The 19,230-nt window shown below is 40.9% G+C and overlaps 1 protein-coding gene across 2 annotated transcripts in view; it reads left to right on the top strand.

The window, feature by feature from the left end:
- LOC308631964 (contactin-associated protein-like 3) overlaps positions 1-19,230 on the top strand; it is a gene marked incomplete at its 3' end in the record, with an annotated part of 203,915 nt that overhangs the window by 20,407 nt on the left and 164,278 nt on the right. For both annotated transcript variants that reach the window (XM_081263514.1, XM_081263513.1), the window contains exon 2: positions 5,768-5,878. In XM_081263514.1, coding sequence (XP_081119640.1) covers positions 5,768-5,878 — 111 coding nt within the window. The remainder of the gene's footprint in view (positions 1-5,767; positions 5,879-19,230) is intronic.

Below are 19,230 nucleotides of genomic sequence, written 5' to 3'. Positions count from 1 at the left end.
AAAATAGTTTCTTGCCTTTCTAAAGGGCTGACTTCTTCAAGCCTGTGCTAGAAACAGTCCTCACTACCAGGGGAAGCCTTGGCAGACACGTGCTATTGGCTCCTGGATTTTCCAAAGGAGAAACTGGAAATTCCAGTCGTTCTGTTTCCAGCTGTCTTTAGAAATTTATTTCTTGGACTTTAATATTGATGGAAATCACCTGAGACCAGAAAAGCAGAGTTGGAAAATTAATTAAGGGGAAACCAAGTGAAAACGTAACGGTGATATTATCTGTTAACACCTATCCACAACATTCTCTTGAGATCACCTTAGTATATGAACCTGTGATGTCTCTAAGACTCTTGACTTTGAACTTGAACAATAAAATTCAATCTAATTATTAAGGAAGATTAAGTTTAATTAAATCTACTGCCTAACGATGATCATACTGTTTACTCAATCAGTTAATAAATGCTCAAGAGCAGTTTACTGAGCATGTGCCGTCTTTCAGATGCTGTGCTAGGTGTGCAACCCACAAAGTTGGGTAAGGCTTGTACTATGCTCTCAGAGAGCTCATGATTCCCAGGGGGAGGTAGGCCTGCCAGCTAGGAGTCCCAAGGGCACGTGGACAGCCTAATGCAGCAGAATAGAAAGAAATGGAATACAGTATGATTTTAGTTAGCATGTCTTTTTTTCCTTTATGATGTAAGAATATTTTTATTCGGTATTTTTAATGCTACTTTAGAAGTTGTCCCTGGATTTTTTTTCTCCATCAATGATGAAAGATAACAACATTAGGCAGGTATATTGAGGAGGCAATATTCCCTAAATGCTGCCCTTTCTTCTTGGATTCTTCCGTGACTATTCATGGTGGCGTGGGACCTGTCACCTGAAGATGGTTTGGTTTTCTTTTTTCTCTTTGCTTCTTCACAGTTTTAAAATGCTTTTTTTTGGGGGGGGGGACTATAAATAGTAAAGATTTAGCAACTTGGATTAGTATTTCTCTATTTTTTCTTATCCCATTATGTAGCATATTTGCTAAATTCTGAGAATCCTCACTGCCAGTGTTATCCAGGGAAAATGTGTGCTGGGGAGTATGGAGACAGGCTCTACTGTCGGTGAACCTTAACTCCTGTAAGTGTGTGAATCATGGTCTCAGCCAAATTGTGCTGCTCTTTTTATGTTAAGATCACAAGCCCTAAAGTCAGACTCACCTTATGTAAATGTCAGTTGTCACCTCGAGGGGATACATAGAAAGATATTTATGTAGCAGCTACTTTGCACATGTACCTAAGCAGTGAAACGTTGTTCCCCCTGTTGTGGGATGGTTGCTGCAGGATGAGTTGTTGATCTGTTGTTGTTCTCACATCTTAAGAGGTGTCACTGTCTTCATGGTATCAAAAGGAAAACTTGAGATGAAGTGACTTTAGCAGAGCTTATTTGAGCAAAGAAATATTTGACGAACCAGGCATGGTGCTGTGTGCCCATAATTCAACTACTTGGTAGACTGAGGCAGAGGACTTGCGAGTTCAAGGCCAGCCTGGGCAACATAGCCAGACCCCACCTCAAGGAAAAGAAAATAGAAGAGAAAAGAGAGGGCTGGGGATGTGGCTCAAGCGGTAGCGCGCTCTGCCTGGCATGCGTGCAGCCCGGGTTCGATCCTCAGCACCACATACCAACAAAGATGTTGTGTCCGCCGAGAACTAAAAAATAAATATTAAAAATTCTCTCATTCTCTCTCTCTCTCTCTCTCTCTCTCTCCTCTCTCACTCTCTCTTTAAAAAAAAAAAAAAAAAAAAAAGAAGAAGAGAAAAGAGAGATGTTTCCTGAGTCCACCAGCAGTCCAGACATAAAATGGCTCAGTAGACACCAGCTCACCACATATACAGGCTTTATCTATCACCAGAGAAGAGGAAATGACATACAGAAGTGACCTGCTTGGCTGCAGTTGGGGTTTGCCTTATATGGTCAAATCTCGGCAGCTTTTAGCCTCTGATTGGCTGTTGGTTCAGCTGTTATGAGACTTGGCACATTTTCCTAAGAGTGTACTTCCAGGTCTGGTTATGCATCAAATTAGGTTACAGTTCACAACATATGGATAAACCTTTAGGACAAACATGAAATATATATGGAGACAGCTTCAGGCAAAACAATTCAAATTCCATTTAACAGTGGTAAGACACTTTTTTAGAAATGCTGTTGTTAATTCCTATATTTTTTATGAAATCATGTTCACTCAAGCCAATTTTATGTACTGGATTTTGTTTCTGTGGTTCCCAATATCATGTACTCAGCCTAACAAATCACCAGGGGAGACCCCAGGCTACCTCTTACATCTAGCTAATTGACGGTAGTTGACATTTTGCCAGGTTATTGCAATATAATTAATTCTGTATGCCTTTCCCCCACCTTTAGTGAACTTAACAACTTGCTCACAAAGAAACAAGTACATATAAATACACAATTCAGAATCTTCTAATGATATATTCGAGGTGTAGCATTCCTTTTTCATAACATATCCCAATGCATGATAGAAAACATGTTTAAAATTAACAGATCAATAAACATTTTTCTTAGAGAAAATATGCACAACATCTGAAAGGGAAATGAGTACAGATTTGAAGGGCACAGAAGTAACCCAAGGCACACAGAGTACTTTAGTCAGCTTTTTCACGGCTGTAACTAAAAGAACCCAATCAGAACAACTGTAGAGGAGGAAAGGATTATGTAGGGGCTCTTGGTTTCACAGGTCTCAGTCCATAGACAGCAGGCTCCATTCCTTGGGCTTGAAGTGAGGCAGATCATCATGGCAGAAGAGTGTGGTGGAGGGAAGCAGAGAGAGAGACTCTACTCTCTAGATACGAAATATATACCCACAGCCATGCTCCCAAGGCCCACCTCCTCCAGCCACACCCCACCCACCTTTAGTCACCACTCCATTCATCCCTCTCTGGGGATTAATTCACTGATTAGATTAAGACTCTTACAACCCGCTCATTTCTCCTCTGAACCTTCTTGCATTGTCTCCCACGTGAGCTTTTGGAGGACACCTCACATCCACACCATGACATTCTGCTCCTGGCCTCCAAAAGCTCACACTCATCTGACAATGCAAAATATATTTAGTCTATTCCCAAGAGTATCCGTAGCCTCTGCAGTTCCTAGATTGCTCAAAGTTCAAGTCCAAAGTCTTCTCTGAAGCTCAAGGCAATCTCGCATCATGAGCTCACATAAAATTAAAAGCAATTTACAAGTGTCCAGGATATAAAAGTACAGAATAAATATTTCCATTCACAAAAATAGGGGCATAGGAAAAAGGGATGGGGCCAAAGCCAGACCAAAATCCAGCTGTTCAAGCAAGTCCTGTAGTTCTGTGTTTGGCATCTGGAGCACATGGCATGATGTCCTTTCCAAAGGGCTTGTGTAGCTTTGTCCTTGTGGCCTTGTTGGTTGCAGCCCAAGTGGCCTCTCTGTTGGCTTGTCTCTGCAATTCCTGCCGCTTTCCTAGGATGATGTCCCACGTTATTGGCATTTCTTAATCTCGGGAGTCTCCACTGCAGCTTTGGCTACCTCAGATCTCCACAGCTTGCCTTCTCAGGGAGTACCTGCAGGGAATCCAACACAGCTGCACTTTGCCTGGCTTCCAAGGCCTTCCTTTGAAATCTTGGTGGAAGCCTCCATGATTCCCTAACTCCAATGTCCAAGTCCTGAAGAACCAGTATCATGTAGTTGACGCCAAGCTCTGCCGCCATCTTGATCAATAGCTGTGCTTCTGGGGACCTTGGCTGCAGCAGCTTCCGATTGTCTGGGTAGCTGAGCATGTTGAAAAAACTTCCTAGGCCCTCTTATTCAAGGTTTTCACGCTGGTCTCTTCTCAAGAGAATTTCCACTTTTATTCCCTTGAGCCTGAGATGGGTGTGGTCTTGCCAGCTCCTGAGGTGCCTTATTGTCTCTGGGCAAAATCTTTAGCATTTATTTAGTGGCAGTAATGTCATTAACAATTGCGGCTTCCTTGGCCCCAGTTTTACTCCTGCCTTTCAAGTTTAAGTTTTTCAAATATTTCTGCTCTGCTTTCTGCTCCTGAGTATCATAATAAATTTGGCTAAAAGCAATATCTGTGCCACTGCCTGAAAGCTATGCTGCTTAGAAATTTCTTCCACCAGATTAAGAAGTTCATTGCTTTTAAAATGAGCCTCACAGAAAGTCTCAGGACTTGAGCAAAATGCAGACAGCTTCTCAGCTAGAACATAGCACAAATGGTCTCTAGTATAATTACTAATAGTATATCCTTTTTCTTATAAACCCTCTTAAGCCCTGTCTTTATTGTCCAGAGTCCTATTGGCATTCTGGTCTTCTGAGCTCGTACCAGAATCAGCCATTAAGCTCTGCTTACGATAACAAAGCATTTTCAGCTTGCACTGCTAAACATCTCAAAATTCCTCCCACCAATTCCCAAAAGCTCAAAATTCTTATGAACCACATGTTCAGTTTAGTCACAGCAATGACCCCATTTTTTGGTACCAATTTCTGTTTTAGTCAGCATTTTCACTGCTGTGATGAAAGGTTATGACCAGAACAACTGCAGAGGAGGAAAGGGGCTCATGGTTCCAGAGGTCTCAGTTCACAGCAGGCTCTATTCCTTAGGGCTCAGGGTAAGGCAGGACATCATGACAGAAGGAACCAGCTCACATGATGATCAGAAAACAGAGAGAGAGGTCTCCATTTGCCAGATACAATTATATACCCCAAAGCCGCACTCCCAACTCCCATATCCTCCAGCCACACCTACCCCTTCAGTTACCATTAAGTTAACCCCTACTAGGGGATTAATCACTGATTGGGTTAAGACCCTCACAACCCAATCACTTCTTCTACAAATGTTCTTGTATTGTCTCACATATGAGCTGTTGGGAGAGACCTCTTCTCCAAACTGTAAGACATGAGATAAGAACCATCCAAGGTGGAAGTATTTCCAGGGCCTCTTCAAGCTTGGAGGAGGTGGACACCAGGAGCAGGAGTGACCAAAGGGTCCCTGTACTAAGGTAGTAAATTATCTGGATGAAACAGCCCTTAATCCCTAGTGATTATTTTAGGCCAGAACATAAGTAATAGAGGATTGTCTCAGGGTGAGTGACAGGGGTCCTTGGGCTGAAAAGGCAGGGCCATTCCCTGAGAAGCCAAAGATGCCAGGCAAAGGCGGGAGCACACACCCTGTAGACAAAGATCCCCCTGAAGAGGTTGGCACAGTGAGGTTTCCAGATTTGCTTTTCACAGACCCTGGCTTCCTGCAGGTAACTCTGACCTGAGTACCTGACATAGAGTCCATCTATCTTGTCCCCCACAGGTTCTGTGCAGGGAGGGGCACTGTGAGAACTTTTAACCACAGTTAAGGTTTGGGTATGGAATTAATGCTGCCCGTGTGGCTGTGTCCCTAAAGGCCACAAACATCAAGTGCAGTTTCCAGTTGTCTTGGGTTAGTGGTGCACCCTGACCCCTGGCTGAACACGAAGATGTGCAATGTGAGGGAATTTCAGGGCTGAGGGACCAGTTCTGTATCTTCATTATGGTCAAGAGCACACAGGGCTGTATGCCTTTGTCAAGGGACTTTGAAAATGATTTAAATCAACTCTCAGGAATGTCACTGTGTGCATCATACTCCAACAGAAATATTAAGAAGTTAAAAACCTAAGAGTGATGATTATCCTGTATCCTAATGTTTTTTGAGCTGTTTCTCCACTTCATTTCACCTGCATATTTATTGACCCTAATGTGGCTTCCCTCCTGGCAGGCGACTGTGACGCTCCGCTGGGATCTGCCTTGCCTCCGTCCTCCTTCAGCAGCTCTGCGGAGCTGTCCAGCAGCCACGGCCCTGGGTTCGCCAGGCTTAATCGGAGAGACGGTGAGTCTGCTTCTTCCTTCTTGCTGATCCTTGGTGAATCTCATTGGGTTTTTCACTTAATAAAATAATTGCAATTGATTGATGCTTTATAGAAGGAAATAAAATTCCAAATAAGCACGTTTGCTCTCATTGGACTCTGAGGATTTATTTTGCAAGAATCAACTGCCCCTGGGCAGCTGGTGTGTCTGAACCTCTGGGTCCAATCTTCACAGCTTTGGAACAAGTCACACACACCTGGCTTTGACAGTGTTTGATCTTCCGGTAAAATCGTTTCGGTATTTAAGTGTGTGCTGAAGGCTTTAGCATCTGCTGTGTCCTGTGTTATCTATCCTGAGTTGTTTCTTTCCTCCTTTCTTGTGTACATTGCCCAGATTGCTTAATTAGCCCTACTTAGATTGAAAAAAAAAATGGCAGATTAAAGAAGCATTTTCAAAAGATTTTTATTGTTTTAACTAGAACTCCCAGTTTGCTTCTCATGATGGCCCTCTGGATTTTCTCTTTAGCATTCACTGAGGAGAAAAAGCATTTAATGGTTTATTCATGTTCCATTGTAAGTTTCCATTGATATCTACAGACATTTCTTGAGAGGAGCAGGTTTTCCGTTACATGGGTTTAAACAGAGGTGTAGGAAACTGAGTGCTAACTTGCCGTGTGGTACAGTTTGGGTAAGTATCCTCCAAAGACCCATGACTTGGTCCCTTGGTGACCCCACTGGGAGGTGGTGGCACCTTTAAGTGATAGGACATAGTGGGTAGAAGTGAGGTCATTGGAGGTATGACCTCAAAGGAGTTATTGGGACCCCTAGCTCCTTTTTGTTTCTCTTAGCTTCCTGGTCCACATGAAGTGAGGATTTCTCCACCATGTGCTCCCGCCATGTTTTGTTACCTCACCACAGTCCAAAGGCAGAGGGGCCAGGTGACCATGGACTGAATTCTCTGAAATTGTGAGCCAAACATTTCCTCTTTTTAAGTTGATTATTTCAGGTACTCTGTTATAGTAATGGAAAGCTGACTTATACACTGTATCAAAATAGGGAACTTAAGAAACCTTATACATAGTGATGAGGCACCATCTGGCATTTTTAAAGCAAAAACTAAGGTAAACATTCTTTGAATACATTCTCCGGAAATTGAATTCACAGTATTGACAAAAAATATTTGTAGGCATATATGAAAAGACTCAAAAGTGCACTATAAATACCATGCGTCCTTATTTCCTTATTGCCTTCTTTCTTGTTGTTTGTTCTTACTGTTTTTTTTTTTTTTTAACTTCTTGCTGCTTTCCTTGGTGTTTTCAATATCTGAGCACATTTAGTAAGTTGCACTTTGGACCAAATTAATGTACTATTTCCTTTGTTATGGACAATATGGTTATCAGAATGAATGAACTCACTTCATTTTGCTGAAATGCACTTATGTGAACACAGTTGCAAATATGCAAATAGACTGCATGAATCCTAAACTAATACATAAATAAATACGTTGGCTGAAATACAATGAAGTCTGCTATTTCATTCATTTGCTAGGATCTGGTTCTTTTACTCCAGATGATGTTCCTGCTGAGCCTAAGTGAATGTGGCCAACATCACTGGAGTAGTGATTGATACTGAGCACAAGGGATAAAAGAAAACAAAGGTCATCTCAAGCCATAGCTCTTTTTAATGGCAAATCACATTTTATGTTAGGATAGGACTGCGAGGATTCTCCATCATCATTTTTATTCTTAGTTCATGTTCTTGCAACTCCTATAGTGCAAAGGCATGATATCAATCTTAATAAAATTTATTTTCACGTGAATGAAAGAAAAATGGCTCCATTTTATCATTTTAACTAACTACCAGCTGAGGTGTTTATAAATTCATTGTTGTGATTGTTGTGGGTTTTTATTTTTGTTGTTGTTGTTTGTTTTGACTTTTCCTCCTCCCTATAAGAAATTCCAAATTATGAGTGATATATGGAAGGCTGTAGATTATCTCTGGTGTTTTAAGATCCTTTATTAGATTTAGAGTGAGTTACGAAGAGCAACTTAACCGGTCTCCTGATCATAAAGAGTTAAAGCAAAATACAATTGACTCCAGGTCACAGATATTACAGCCTTTCTCCAGAGGAGTGCAGAGATCTCACATTCAACAGTCAGGAAACAAATGCTCTTCAGTCAGACAGCCCAGTACTTGGAACCTCTAGGATGGGAAAATTCCACGAACACAGCTGTGGTCATTGCGAAAACCCCGGTGTGAGGGATGAGAGAGGAAGAAGGTGACTGAGTAGTCAGTGAATTACGTCTGGCCCGGTTTAATTCTGTCTGACCCTCCAAAGATTGCTTTTTTGGAAGTGTCTTCATTTATGCTTCTTGGAAAGTAATAAACTAAACTAGTTCTTCTGTTTCACTAAATGAAGAACCCCTGAGCCCCAGAATTAATATACTTATCAAACCAAGTTATTCTCTGCCCCCCCACCTTTTTTTTAAATGGGGAAACACTCAATTTTACATCAAACATTTCAAAAACTATGAAACATAATCCAAAGTTACTTTCCATTTACAAAAATTCTGTACCATACTGTCAGATTAGAATGTAATTAATCAAATATGTTTTTGCTTTCTACATTTTCATAGTTGAAATTTTAATATGCTTGAATTTTAATGTGTTAATGAATACAATGAACACAGTTTTTTTAAACTGACATGTAATGACTTGACATATTTATGTGGTACAATGTGATAATCCAGTACATATAAACAATTTGTAATGTAAATCAGGATAATTAATATTTCCATCTCCTTAAACATATATCATTTCTTGGAGCTAGACTCTTCAAACTCCTCTCTTTTAATTCTTTGTAAATCACATATTAAATTGTTCTAAACTAGAGACCAACTACTGAAGATGCACATTTTAAAAACCCGAATCTGTGCTATTATTTGCAGCAGGCCCAGAGGTAGCACTTACAGGTTGACGTGGGGTCTCAGAGAATGTGCCTGGGACCGACAGACTCTCGAAGTGACAGCACAAGGTGCCTTAATGAAATATTTCCCCCTGCACTAGGGGAATCTGAAAATGCATTTTTGTAACCTATAATTATGCATTTGAAACAAGGAGAATTTGAAGAAGTAGAAAGAATTAGAGTTTGGAGTACAATAACAGCACATCATTGCTCCCGGAAGCGACAAATGCTCTTTTTTAAACCTCTTCCATCTGCTCCAAAGTTTCCATCTATTGCTAAAAGAGGCAATATTGTGACTTCTTGCTGATGCCTCTTGTTTTTATTTTCCACTACTGAATCTTTGCATGGCCTGGAATCCCTTTTAATGTTAAGATGAAACTCTGCTACAAATGACATGTAGAAAGTTAGCGAAGATCTATTATTAATGAAGAGGACTTCAGAGCTCAGGGTTAGGGCATGTCCCTAGCATGCTCACAGCCTTGGGTTCAGTCCCCAAAAAAGAAAAAAAAAAAAAGAAATAAAATGATTCTGATTCTTGAATAGCCCATGAAAAGGGCTAATTTTAAAATTTAGTGAGTATTTTTTTGGGAAGTGTTTTAGTGTCCTAAAATAACCCACTCTTGGAGGCGGGGTGTGTACCAGGGATTGAACTCAGGGCACTCAACCACTGAGCCACATCCTCAGCCCCAATTTGTATTTTATTTAGAGATAGGGCCTCACTGAGCTGCTTAGTGCCTCACCATTGCTGAGGCTGGCTTTGAACTAGCGATCCTCCTGTCTCAGCCTCCTGAACTGCTGGGATTACAGCGTGCATCACCATGCCCACCTAACCCACAGTTCTGTGACCTTAGTGTGTAATGGTCACTTCTCTCATGCTTCTGATGATGGCATGGTGCCTTTGGGTCAGGTCCTAAGAAGTAGAGGACTAATGGACTTTTCTTGATAAATATTTTCTGCAGCTTAATCTATGTTGTAAAAATATTCAAAAAATCAGTCCTTATATATTTAGCTACCTGGTAGTTTCCCATTACTGGAGAGTGCTTTTAAATAATTAGGAAAAATATACAGAATTGTGATAATTATATCAAAGTTGACATCAATTAATTGCCAAAAAAAAAAAAAAAAAGGTAATAAGAGCTGATTCCTTGTGCTTCAGGGGAGATTTCAAAGTTTGGTGCTAGACTTTTGTTGGAGTGAGCCCGGGAGAGAGGTGATGGGGGGGTCCTAGTTACCTGTCCCCACAAGAAGCCCCATGTGCTGTGAGCATGTGCTGTGGGTCATTGGGGGCTGAGGAGGGGTCCGTCCTAAGGGGGGACAAGTCAGGAAGCTCAAGCAGGTCTAGGGCGACCTTATATGCCACAGATGAAGTGGCAAGGAGGACGGGGACTTAACTCAAGGCCTATACGGGTGCCTGCAGCTCAGCCTCAGCTCTGAACCTGGAAGCTCTTGCTATAAAGGTCAACAGAGCTCTTCTGCAGCTTGAATCCCCGATACACTCATAGCATAAGGTGACCCATGTCTGCAAATGATCTCTGGCTCCACCACCCTCATGCCCAACCACAATGAGCTCCTGAGAACTCTCGGGCCAGTGTCACATGGATGTCCAGTGCATGGCCAGTCCCTGCGCAAGGTCCCATTGACTCCTGTCTTTGTACTGGACGGAAGGAAGAGAAGCACACCTGGGTACAGTGCCCAGCTCCCTCATGGCATCCCCCTAATCCTTTCCAACCTCCATGGACTTCTGGGTTTCCCAGGTCCACATCTGTGAGCCTTCAGGGGTACCCACTTCATTTTTAAGATTATAGTTAGTACTACTTCTCATTAGGAACTCCTCTGAAGATGAGTCGGGAAGGGTCCTGTGCTAGGGTCCTGTCACACATGGAGGCAGGTCCTGGGGAGCTGCAGGGGCCACATCAGTAGATAACAAGGAATTACTTAGCTTGCCTGTTGGCACTTTACCCATCAGCAGGTATAGAGACCAAGCAATGCATGTCTGGTTTTCCTCTCCTGAAAGTCAAAGACTGCGTGAGAAATTAAATTTGTGCCAAGTATGGGGCAGGAGGATAAAATGGGGGTGATGAAAATCATGACCAGATCAATCATCCTGTGTCATTATCCAGGCCCAGAAAATTCATCTACAGGTCAAGGGCACGGCCATTAAATAATGTCATATAATATCATGACGAGACAAACAAATTAGAATGAGTGGCCTGCGAGAGGGTTCAAGGTTCCCATCTCTCTGGCTTAGTGCTAGATGGTAAGACCAAGAGATGTGAGAGTTCAGGAAGACAGGCTCACTTGACTTAAGTATTAATTTTTAAGACACCAGATTTGTAAGTGACCTAGATTTGGTGGGACAATTGATGGTGTGGTTCGGGTATCACAAACCACCCACCCACATGCTCACCTGCACAGGATAGGTGTCTCAGACACCCACTGAACATGCAAATCTAACTTGCCCTCTTCATAGGTGATAACATTGAGTTAGTTGGAACGTGTTAGCATGATGGTCAAAAGCATGATGCACAAGACAACAACACGTTGGGATCGAGGTGGCTTTTTGCACTTATTTTGGAACCTGCTCGCACAGATTTGAATAACAAATGTGTCAGCAGTGCCTGGGAAAGCGATTGCAGGATTTGAGTGGATCCCAAATGGCATGCTAAACAAATTCAGCTCATGAAATAAAAGCCTCATCTCCCCAAATGTCAACTTCCAAACAGAAAATTGCTTATAGTAGGCAGTTTCAGGTATGAGCTTGAGGGATGCTGTAAGTCCCTTTGAGTCCCCTTGTACTATAAGCCAAATGTTCAAATCTTTGAACATGTAAGAGTGGCAGGAGCCAGTTCCCTGAGAGACCCAAACGCAGCTTGTCAACAGGGTTTAAACTCCTAAGATGAACTCAGGTTCCAGAACTGTTTGATTGACAGTTTGGGGCAAGTAGTCAGACTTCATAAACTTTTAAAAATTTATGGCACTTATTCCTCCAAAAACTCTGTCACAGTGAAAAGTCCTAATGGATTAATTTCCAGACCTCAAATAAAATCTTGTTTTCAGTTGAAACATTATAGAGGCAATCAAATGAGGAAAACTTGGGGTGGAAATGGTCTAATATCAGAAAAAATAAAATATCTATAATTCTGTGAAACGTTACACATTGCATTAAACATAAGATATAAATCGCAAGCAATATTGTGACAGAATCCAAAACTGGTAAGGGTAATGTCTGAACCACGTTTTCAGGAGTATTTCATGTGGACATTTGACAGGGCTGAACTTCTAACATGAGACTGGCTCATCAGAAGAGAAAATTGATCTGCTGTAAATTTTATGATGCCAAGGATCAATTTGCATCTTTTCACCTTTTAGATTGAACAACTCACCACTAGGAATTGTGTGGCATATTTCACATAAAAGTAAAACTAAAATAAACTGTCAAAACCTTAGGAAAGGAAATAAGATGGGCAGAATTTTATTTCTAAATAAGAAAGAGATTTTGAGCAATAATCGGAGAACAGATTTTGATAATGGTGTCAGGGAAATTCAGAGAAGTCATTAGAATCAAATATTTAATTATCTTAAGATAATATGGTTATTATTCTTTTTTGCTATGACTGTTTTGGGGATGCTAAATTAAAACTTCTGAAAACTAACATATGGTCTAAAGTGTCTAACATAAGAGAATTCAAATAATATCTTAGCACATAGTAAATTCTTGCTATTTTTGAGTGAATGAGTGTATGATCTATATTAGGAAATCTTTATAAGTGTGTGCAATTGTAGGACTTAGTCTTCTCCATGATCAGTAATTGACTTTGAGAAACAAGTTAATTATATAGTCATTGTAATTGGCTTTAATACACTTTATAATAAATTGATCAATGTTCTGTTTAGTTAGCAAACATACTCACAGGTGAATGAGTTTTGCTTTTTGTGTCAGTCTGTCTTCTCATGTGTTTGGTCAAATGGTTTTATGAAAACCTAATATCTTACTTTAGGCAATTTTAATCATTAATGAACATAGTGTAGTTATTATTATTTTCACTTTAAGATTAAAAAAAGCTTTTCTGCATATCATTTTGTTTGTTGGCTGAAAACACACATTTATTTGTGCATCTGGTGCTCTCTGACTCTTCTGTATATATTTTATTAGCAGACTAAGATCAAAGTTATTTTTCTATACTTCAAATTCCCTGCTTCTTATTGCTGGTTTTCATAAGGATAATGGTATGCCTTTCTAAGATTAGGACATGACACTCTCTTTGGCATATTCTTTTAATCCTATCTAGAGTTATTTTTATGCAAAACAATGGACTAGAATAAACTAATTGCAATTTCTTCATGAGGGAAAAATGTACACTTTATCCCTTCTCCTTTATTGTGATTGTTTATTCTTATTTGGAAACTTCAAATTGCCTCAAAATTTTCCGAGATCAAAGAAGACATCTCACCAACAGCTGTTGCTGTTGTCTTCCTCTTTAACTTTGCTCATATTCCTCAGCAGTGATTCTCTCCAATTAAATTTCATTTAATTTTAAAGATGCAATCATATGGACAGTATCTCCTGCTTGTTAAAGTTTTAAAGTTAGGGGGAAAAAAGGTTCCTGAAATTTCCAAATAGAACTATAATAAACCTCCTGTTTATACTCCTGTAATGTGAGGATTCTGACATAAGTGAGCATTTGGTGGTTGCTCTTTGAATGGAATCTTGGCTACTCTCATCACTGTCATGATGAGAGTGACATAAATACTATGTTAGTCAGTTTTTTGTTACTATAACAAAATACCTGAGATCATCAATTTATAAAGAGAAAAGGTTTATTTTGACTCACAAGTTTGGAGGTTCCAGTTCATGATCCAATTGGCCCTATTTGCTTTGGGCCTGTCATGATGCAGCTCATGATGATGGGAACATGTGGTGGCAGCAGAAAATCCCTCACCAGGGAGCAAATCGAGAAAGAGGAAGGGGGCCAGGGTCTCACAGTCCCCTGGAGAGCATATCTCCCATGACATGAGGACATCCTACCAGGTCACACCTTTTAAAGGTCATACCACCTTCCAATAGCACCACGCTGGGGACCAAGCCTTTTTAACACAGGCCATTGGGAATCTTATACAAAGGATAGCAAATAATCTTTGCTCTAAAGAGAAGAAGCACAAGACTCAGCCGCTGTAACCCTCACTACTGCTCCAAGCTGGATGCTTTAATACATGGTGTCACTTGGTTACTTTTAAGATACTCCCCTTTATGAGTTTTCCTTCTAAGGCTAAAGGAATGCTCCGTATTCAGCAGAATTGGGAGGTGATGGTGAAGAATTGGAAAATGAAAAGCCTAGGAGGTGTGGAGATGACCTGTCAGAGTCAGGGAAGAATTAACAGCATGTTATGATGTCATCATGAGGCCTCACCCACATCTGTCACATTCTCTAGCACCACGCCCAAGGTCAAGGGGAGGAAGGCTGCATGAGCCATGTGACCCCTGGGTCATTCATGTCTCATTACATCCCTGGTCCATATGCTTCACCAGACTTGGGAGCCATTGGGAGGCTGCATCCCTAAGATAGTGCAATGTAAAGAGAACAGAAAACATAGTAAGCTGTGGCCACGTGGGAGAAACATCAGAGAGACTTTGGCTTCTCTTATCATGGGTATAATTCTGCAGCAACAAATTAAATATATACTTTTCCCTAAAGATAACCATAGATTCTCATGGTCTAAGGAAGATGGACAATATTATTATTCTTGGTTTGAGACTTTTACAGCAGCCCCTTCTAAAAATCACAAAGTGAACATATAACAAAATAAGCAGAAATATAAGAACATCAGGGGCAAATTTGGCATGAAACTTCTTGTTTATGGGATCAGGAAGAAATACCCATTTCTAATAAGTATTACAGAATTGCTAAATTCCTAAATTTATCAATTTTAAAATTTATAGGATTGCTAAAACAATCCTATAAAATTTGGAATAAGACTTACAAAGTACAAACAGTCCACCAGAAACGGTCTCTGCTCAGTCTACCCCATGACAACCATGGGGGGAGTTGCTGTCTATTCCTGTCCAAGCTGAACTTAATCAGGCCTTATTTTCTGAAGCTTGGTCCACTGTCCTCCTGGTTTCCACTTCCAGCACTGACGTTTTTGCACCTGGACAGACTGGTCAGCTGTGCTGCCGTGTGTCTTAGATTCCTCTCCATTTCCAAGCCTGGTTCTTTTTTTTTTTTTTTTAATTCTGGTTCTTGTTCCCCCATGACCCCAGCCACCCACGATTCTAACTGTACAGAGCTCCTGACACTAGGAGAGCCCCGGTGCAGGCGGGAAGGAGGCTGTGACCTGGCTACAGCTCAATGACAGTCCCCACCTTTGCTCCCATCTGCCCCATGGGCATGGATCTTATGGGGATGGTCCCAGCCCATAGTCAGAGAGTACCAGTTTGGTTCAGCACACTTTGAAAACACTTGCTACCACAATTCAGTTCTTTAATTTTTCTTTTTTTTTTTTTTTTTTTTTTTTTGGTGCTGGAGATCAAACCCAGGGTCTTGCATATGATAAGCATGAGCCCTAGACTAAAACCTCCAGCCCTAGTTCTTTTTCATTTTTCCTTTTGGTACCAGGGATTGAATCCAGGGATGCTTAACCAGTGAGCCACATCCCCAGCCCAATTTTTACTTTTTATTTTGAGACAGGGCCTCACTAAGTTGCTGAGGCTGGCTTTGAACTTACGATCCTCCTGCCTCACAGGTGGATCACAGGTGTGGTGCTGGGATCACAGGTGTGGGCCACTGTGCCCAGCCTAGTCCTTTTCAGTTATACGTGACAGTAGAATGTATTTTGACATATCATCATACATGGGGTATAACTTCCCATTTTTATGGTTGTACATGATGTGGAGTTACACTGGTCGTGTATTCATATATGAACATAGGAAAGTGACGTACCATGCATTCTACTCTCTTTCCTATTCCTATCCCCCCTCCCTTCCCTTCATTCCCCTTTGTCTAATCAAAAGTACTTCTCTTCTTCCCTAACCAGCCCCCCTTATTGTGTGTTAGCATCCACATGTCAGAAAGAACACTTGGCTTTGTTTTTGGGGGATTGGCCTATTTCACTTAGCATGATAGTCTCCACTTCTCCATCCATTTAATAGCAAATGCCATAATTTCATTCTTCCTTATGACTGAGTAATATTCCATTGTTATTTATCCATTCATCTGTTGAAGGGCACCTAGGCTGGTTCCATAGCTTAGCTATTGTGACTTGACCAGCCTCGTTCTTGATATCTGTTTCATGAGGAAAATAATTCTGGTATACAAAAGTCAACCTTAGGAAGAAACAGAACCTTCTTTCATAGTTAGCAGATGTCATTTGGGGCTAGCTGCTCAGAAAAAAAGAAAAGGTGAGAGCCATGCTTTCTCAGAAAATTGTCACAAGAATAGAGAATGAAAATCAGCCTTTTGACAATGACAGAGCTCAGAGATTCCTAAATCATCTACAAAATGGAATTGCTGATATTTAAGAAGGGGAAAATCAGCAAAGGCCAAATGACCAAATAGCAGTAATGATCTTGAAGATCTAACCGTGCAACTAGAACTGAGGAGGGTTTTTTTCAGGGGACTTTCACTCTGAAACAGGATGTCTTGTTTGTGTGTCCTTCCTCGGCACACAAAACCAAGAGTGCATTAGCAGCCTGATTGCAGCGGTGGATGTATTACCCAGGTATCAGATGTCTCTGCAGCTCTGCAGAGGAGACAGGAGAAGCAGAGATGCTGGTTTCTCTTGCAACACAGCCCGAATCTTCTAGGAATGGCTGAGCACTTTCTCTCTTTGCACAAATAACTGACTCAACAGAAAAAAAAAAAAAAAAAAAGAAGAAAAGAAATCTTTGCCCGATTGTGCTAAAAAAAAAAATGCAGAAATTTACCTGTATCCAGTAAGTATATCAACACAGTTGGTGATTTGTCAGTAAGTGTAGAAAACATTTAAAGGGGTGCTTTATTTTCCAAGCAGAGAGTATGAATATTTGTGGGCAAATGGTATCTTTTTGATGTAATCAACCTACATAGGATAGATTCCAGTGTCAGTAAGAAAAATAGACTCTGCTTCTCTGAAGATATGTGTGATACACACGGAGAAGTAATGGTCAAAAGTTGATTTTAATATAAACATCCAAGGATCAGTTTGTTACAGTAGCACTCGTACTCCATATGAAGACTGCTCTATTACTAATTCAAAATAGTGGCCATTAAAGTTGGACAATTTGTGAGGGGAAAAAATCTCAGAATCGTCCTTCTCTGCTCTATTGTTCCTTCCTAGCCAGTTGCTGAATTCTGAGTATTCTCTTTGAAATATTTCACGCTTAAAAGTCTTTCTTCTTCATTTCCATGGATTTTGCCCCAAATCTGTCCCTTAATGTCTCACTTATGTGGCCTTAATAGCCCCATGACTGATCTTCTACCTTTGAAGCTCTCCCTAATTAAATAAATCCCCAGCAAAGTCCTCAGCTGACCAGCTTTGAAGCGTTGTTCAGTTCTGCCCACGCGCTCACTCTGTGGATCTCAGGAACTAGCCCCTGCACGAAGCAATCCTCAGACTGCTGCCTACGGGCTCTCTAAGCTTCCCCGAAATTAGGCAGGTGGTTGAGACACTTTAACAGGAGAAAAATAAATATATGTTTCACCAAATGAAAAAGTGAGGTTAATTACCATTTGGCTAACGTAATTAAGAGAATATAGGATGTCTCTGTGAATACTTCTTTGTGTTTTAGAGTATTGCTAATGTTTTTTTTTAGATTTGGTAGCTATGACTAAATTGTACCATGTTCCTGTTTCAAGGATATGAATTAGTGACTCTACATGGTTCCTGGAGGCATGGAAACAAAGATGATCAGAGACATGTACGTTTCAGAATTGAGCTTAGAAAACACTTTTATTAACCACTACTCAAAAAAATTCTGTGTTAACCTGAGACAAAATTGATTCTGCATGTGATAGTTTTGCCCAGGCAACCAACCAGGGAATCGTGGGGTGAATGTTTGGAACCTGGACTTTCTTAACAGGGATGTGCTCATCCCTGGCTCCTCCTGTGTCTGTGTGCTTGCACACCGTGTCCATGTTTTCGACTAATTTTCAAACAAAACTTGGGTTGTATAAAATGTTCAAGAATAACTATGGGATGATGTTTTTCCAGTATGAACTGGGCAAATTTTAGGAATTTTGTTCCTAAAATTTGAAGGATAGGGAGAGCACGTGCCTAGCTGGTGTGAGGCCCTGGGTTCCATCCCCAGCACCCCCTGCCACCTCCACAAAGTGTGTTTGCACTACCCAACCATTGTTCAGGGTGGCATACCTAACACCCAAAATGTCTGGATCACCCTTTTTGTGGCCTACAAACTCCTGAAGTCCATCACAAAGTTAATATTTTGTTTGAAGAGATAAGTAGGATGAACTATCGGCACATTTCTTTAACTTTTTTTTTTGATCTGATCATCCCTGAAAACTACTGATGCTGGTGGCAATGCCTTTCTATTTAATCATTCACCCTTTTGTGAGTGATTGTGCAAGTCAGCTAGAAACAGGACAGGAAAGCAGCTGCCAGGTGAGCTATGCAAACAAGAGGGCTGACACATGGATCAGACAGCGCCCGGAAAGCCATTGTTCATATATATGTATATATATAATTTTTATTTACATATATACTTATTTGCACATATATTAATTTATACATATTTATATGTCATAGATTTATATTGATTCATTTACATATATTCTATTTTTATTTACATATGTATTTACAGACATACATATGATGTCATGCAAAAAATCACCAAGTAAATAAAATCTGTGCTGATCGTTATCATAATGCACTGGGACTTGAGGGGTGGAGGAATATGAGACTTAAAATTAACATAAAAACTTTCTTCAAGACACTGCTGATTCCCACAAAGATCTTCTTTATGTGTGCGATGGCCAGTGCCCGATCAATGTAAATGACTCTGGATTCCAAACTCACTGGATTTTTTTTCACTGCTATCCTTGGACCTGGGTCTCTGCTCCCAACTCAGGTTGTTGCTGGTGGTCTCGTGCAGAGAGAGGGGATCACTGCAGCCTAGGAAATTTCAATAGGATTGGACTTTAGCGTGGGTGGGAGATGGTGGGCTCTCCCCTGAAGCTCTGCCCTGATGCTGGCTTCTGAAGGGAGCATCCTCATGGGGATCTCCATTGTGGTTCTTGTATTTCAGTGTGTTCTCCCGAGTGTCTATTGGAGAGGAGGCAGCTTGTCCCCAAAAGAAATCTGCCCAGCATCCTCATGCGGGCACATTAAGACAGTGACAGGTTTGGACTACTTCAGCTCCAGGTAGCAAGTGAAGATGGTCCCAGTTTCCTGAACTGGGCCCAGACCTTGTCGTGAATA

This window comes from Spermophilus citellus (genome assembly GCF_964194105.1).
Source record: "Spermophilus citellus genome assembly, chromosome: 12".
Classification (NCBI taxonomy): domain Eukaryota; kingdom Metazoa; phylum Chordata; class Mammalia; order Rodentia; family Sciuridae; genus Spermophilus; species Spermophilus citellus.
This window is presented reverse-complemented; position numbering and strand designations above follow the sequence as displayed.